The 4,893-nt window shown below is 36.1% G+C and overlaps 1 protein-coding gene across 1 annotated transcript; it reads left to right on the plus strand.

Annotated features, from left to right (window-relative positions):
• The first annotated feature begins 816 nt into the window (after positions 1–816).
• On the plus strand, positions 817–2,971 carry LOC137744041 (WRKY DNA-binding transcription factor 70-like). The gene is made up of 3 exons (XM_068483904.1): positions 817–1,284; positions 1,896–2,000; positions 2,123–2,971. The coding sequence occupies exons 1-3, from the start codon at positions 875–877 to the stop codon at positions 2,592–2,594; spliced, it is 987 nt and encodes a 328-aa protein (XP_068340005.1). The 5' UTR covers positions 817–874; the 3' UTR covers positions 2,595–2,971.
• Positions 2,972–4,893: the final 1,922 nt, after the last annotated feature.

Here is a 4,893-nt window from a genome sequence, read left to right on the forward strand (position 1 = left end):
CCAATGATGCTTATCCACACGTTTAGACTTGCACGGATGGACTAGATACCGTAGAACAAGGACCTTGGACATGCGACTACCACCAATCTAATTCCACTCTCTTTGCCAGTTATAACGTACCAATCTACCTCTAGATTGGCCCGTACCACAATCCCTAAGGATACTATCGTAATTTTGGCCAATAATTTTTGTCCGGTCCAACTGGGACGAGATAAGATTAATTGGGATAAGATAATACAATAATAGCAACTTGAGACTTTTAAATTGTTGGTTTAACAAAGTTCGCAAAATAGAAAAGATTAAATTTCCAGAGGGTCAAGACAAAGCCAGGTAGTAACCAATGTCTGACGACACAAGGATTACCTCATGCAATGACGACATACGGAATTGGATCCCATCCAGATCCAGTTGATGAGGATGTTAGGAATTCCTACCTCTTAACTATTCATCGTATATCATACGGTTAGAAATCATTTGATTTTGTTTATTTAAAATTAAACACAAATAGTATCTGACGAAAACTAAATGCATGATGTACGGTGAACAGTTAGAATGTGTGGATTCTTGGGATTCCCACAAATGGATCCGGAGAGGATCCTCTTCAACGACATACAGCATTCGTAGCATTACGTGGAGGTTCATCCAGCCGTTGGTGGGAAGAAAAGAAAGTCGTCCAAGGCGGGGAGTGTGTCGGGTTATCTCATGACTTTCGCTTCTCCTTCCTTGAATTGTAACTTGAGGAGGAGCTCCTTTAGACGGATATAAAAGGACACCTCCCATCTATCACTTTGGCTACAGCTAACCTAACCACACCACAAACTCTCCAATATAAAATCAGTATATTAGTTTGTTGTTAATCAAGAAATTAGGATTAATGGAGTGGTCGTGGCCGGACAGCGTGCTATCAAATAGGGAGAGAATGGTGGAGGAGTTGATCCAAGGGCGTGAACTGGCAAGTCAACTTAGTAGGGGTTTCGATAATAGGCCAATCCTTGTTAATGGTGTTGATGGTGGATCGGATGAGGGCACTGTTAATAAGATTTTGGGGTCTTTTGTGAATGCCCTACTGATTTTAAATGGGAAGGAGTCTGATCAGGAGTTTGTTTCTGATCAGATTCAAGGAAATAGTAATGATGTTAGTGGCGGTGGTGGTGCAGATTCATCATCTTGGGATGGTAATCATGATCATGCAGCTGCTATTAAGTCTGAAGATTATACTGAGGAGGAGATCAGTTGTAAGAGCACTTCAACCTTCAAGGATCGTAGAGGTTCTTACAAGAGAAGGTAATTAGTTATATTTCTCTAATTAATTACTACCTAGGTAATACTCATCAGCATCTGCATTAACATATTGTTCAAAATTTCCATGCATGATTAATTGATTGTTCAATCTCAAACATTTCATTAAACGTACAATAGTAAATAGTGTTTTACTCTGCCAATTAATCATCCACATCTGTGAGATAAGAATAGTTATAATTAATTGCTCATAATAGTTGTTAGATTTATGTGGATGTGTGAACAACTATAATTATAATTAAGTTACTCACAACAGCTGTCAGATCACAACAGCTGTTATATTCTTGTGAATAAATATTATTATAGTTTTTTTATTCACATATGCATAGAATTTTTATTGAGACAAAAGAGTGAAGACTATACCACTTGCTTTCATACGTTCATGTTCTGCCATACTTTGACAGAATTTGGATGCTGATGCTTCTATTGTTCCTTGTATTGAATGATCTCAATATCCATTCCTATCCTTCTTACCATGCCTGCATTACCACTTAACGTTAACAGTACGTTTCATGAAAAATAGATGGCAACTTTGCCTAATTTAATAATTTAGAAGTTCTAATAATAGAGAATTGCAACTTGTTGATTCCTTGCAGAAAGACTTCACACTCTTGGACAAGAGACATTCCTGCTTTGATTGCCGACGGTCATGCGTGGAGAAAGTATGGACAAAAAAATATCCACAATGCCAAGCATCCAAGGTACATGCATATATGCGATTTACACGATTTACCTCGTAAAATTGTAAGAAATTTCAATAATTAAAATGGTAATACTTTCAAAAATGAAGTTGACCATAGTTATGTTATATATATATATGCAGGAATTACTTTAGATGCACTAACAAATACGATCAAGCGTGCAAAGCAACCAAGCACGTGCAACAAGTTCAAGATCATCCACCAGTGTTTCGAACAACATATTATGGCACCCACAGTTGCAGAGACTACCTCAAAACTTCTGAATTGGTCTTGGATTGCACAAATCCTAGAGATTCTTCAAAGTTTATTAGTTTTGACAACGCCAATTGTTTTACAAACAAACAAGAGCACCCATTTCCCGCATCCTTCACTTCATCATCAGTTAAAAAAGAACTAATCGTCAAGGCAACAAGTGATCATACGGTGACAAGCCACCACAACCATTCGCTACCCAGTGATTATCTCGTGTTGCATGATGATCTGATGGAATTCGCGTCCTCTGAGCCCGTGGGCGGGTTTTCATCAAGCATTGATCAGTATGATCACGATGATGTGTTTTTGAGGATGATTGCCGAGTCTTACTTTGATATATAATGAAACTTTGCAGATTATTTGCACTAGATGATCACTACACGCGAAACGAACGCAATAACATAATTGTCAAAGGATGAGGAGACGGGGAACGTGGATGGTCTCTAGGCCCAATGAGTGCTTGCCTGGATGGGAAATCAAGTGGTAGAAGAAGAAAAAAGTCCGAGTTGAAGAATCTCAATCCATTTGTCGGATAATTTTTTTTTGGTCACATTTGTCGGATACTTTTAGGTGTCGCTGGGCATCGACAATAAGCGAAAATAAGAACGTTGTGTTCATAGTTTTTGTAGTGGATTTTTTTTGAAATCAGTAAACTAAAATTTTAAGCTGACTTGTCATATTAATTTTCCGAAATTAGTAATTTATCATCTTTACTTGTTACATCCAAAATAAGTCATGTGCATTTGTACTTAGGATTATTTCGGACTTTGACCTCATTTTTACAAGTTTTTTAATACAAGTATATATTTACACTAGGGGGCTGAGTAATAAAGTGGTTTTGGACATTTGACCTCCTTTTTTCTACTTCTCTTTGGTACGAACCCAAAATCCAAAAATTTTGGCTAGTAAAAAAATATGTCATGTTCGTTTCAAAAAATTATGGTGAACTACCAAAATGTATATTAGGCTCACTAAGATGAGGTTTAACAAATTGCAAGTAGGAATGGGCGACGGTTATGGCGGATGGGTAACCGCAGTTATTTATCTATAACCATTTAAGTCCTTACCGCATAACCGTTTACTCGTCAGTAATTGCATAAACGGGTACCCCATACCCATAACCGTTTATACATACCATTTTTTTACTCATTTCGTTTACCCATTTTTTAACAAGTTGAAAATAATATATATATTTGCATAATTTTATTCAAATTCCATAATTGTATTTTTTTTTTCTAAACGAAATCATATTGGAAGGAAAATTCATGCATTTTTAATTAACTTTTCGGTTACACCAAGCATGTCTCCAATTAAAACATCTAGACTAAGGTTAAAATAAATCAAATTCCATATATATGATTACAATGTAAAGTTTCTAAAAACTCAAGGTAATCATTCTCTTGAATACTAAATGATTCAAAGCTACAAAATATCCAAAACTAAACTTTTGAACGCTCTAATGATTTAGCACGTTCAATCACAAAGTCTCATCGACTCGTTGTCACCAAAAAAGGCGTACGAAAGATATATATGAATTGAATTAGTATCCCAATTAGTCAACAGTAACCCCAAAATAAAAAATTAAAAAAAAACAAAAATAAAGATTAAACAACGAAATGTAACAAATTTTCGTGGTGACAATCAAATAATTAATTCGATTAATTCCCATTTTGCTAATTTTTTGCCACATTGCACTATTATGTTCTATCACCATTTGGAAACGAAATCCCACGCAATCTACAGCAATCCGAGCTTGCCTTGCCTGAGTTGGTAAAGCGACAACTGTAGCGGGTAATATGCTCTCAGCCATCCTTAGGTCACCGATTCGAATCCGGCAGGTCGGATTTAAGTTTTGGTTTAACCATTTTTTTTTTTTAACTATTTCGATTTAAAAATATTTCTCGTACGTCGAAGTTCAGTTTTCCGTTTTTCTCTTGGGGTCAAAATTTCCATTTTTCATGATCGACAAAATTCAGTTATAACAAGGTTGCACACCAGCTGTTTGATGTTATGAAAGTGATGAGAAAGGAAAGAGAGGAGGAAGGGAAAAAAAAACGACGACACCTTTCTATGCTCATTCAAATTACCCCTCCCATCAAACAAGTTCAAATCCCCACTCAAATAAACCACGAACTTCAAAATTCAGATAGAAAGCATTTACCAGTCAATAACACTCATCAAACCATTCCAAAACCAATGCAGACAACACAAACAAAACCATTCGTAAAAGACTAAAATATACACTATAATTAAAATAAAAAGGAAACCATTAATACATTATGTATTGCACATCAAAAGCTCTTTTACGTCAAAAAATCATTCTCTTTGATGTTACATGATGCACCATTTAACTATGCTGATTGTTTTGCTCTTTTCCGTTGATGTGCAGGTACATATTATCCACTGCTTTTTCAAGAACTTCTGCATTAACAGATTGGAGTAGTGTTTTCTATTCTGTGATTTATACTTCACTCCCAACAATTGTTGTTGGTATACTGGACAAAGACTTGAGCCACACGACACTGTTACAATGTCCAAAACTCTATGGTACGGGCCATAGACACGAGGCATACAGTTTAAATCTCTTCAGGATCACAATGCTTGACACCCTATGGCAGAGTCTTGTTCTCTTCTATGTACC

This window comes from Pyrus communis, chromosome 9 (assembly GCF_963583255.1).
Source record: "Pyrus communis chromosome 9, drPyrComm1.1, whole genome shotgun sequence".
NCBI classification, from domain to species: Eukaryota; Viridiplantae; Streptophyta; class Magnoliopsida; order Rosales; family Rosaceae; genus Pyrus; species Pyrus communis.

Bases quoted from the DNA above. Each gene is read 5' to 3' on its own strand.
- LOC137744041 (XM_068483904.1), top strand. From the start codon at position 875: ATGGAGTGGTCGTGGCCGGACAGCGTGCTATCAAATAGGGAGAGAATG. The intron at 1,285-1,895 runs GTAATTAGTTAT...GATTCCTTGCAG, and splicing joins AGAGGTTCTTACAAGAGAAG to AAAGACTTCACACTCTTGGA. The intron at 2,001-2,122 runs GTACATGCATAT...ATATATATGCAG, and splicing joins CACAATGCCAAGCATCCAAG to GAATTACTTTAGATGCACTA.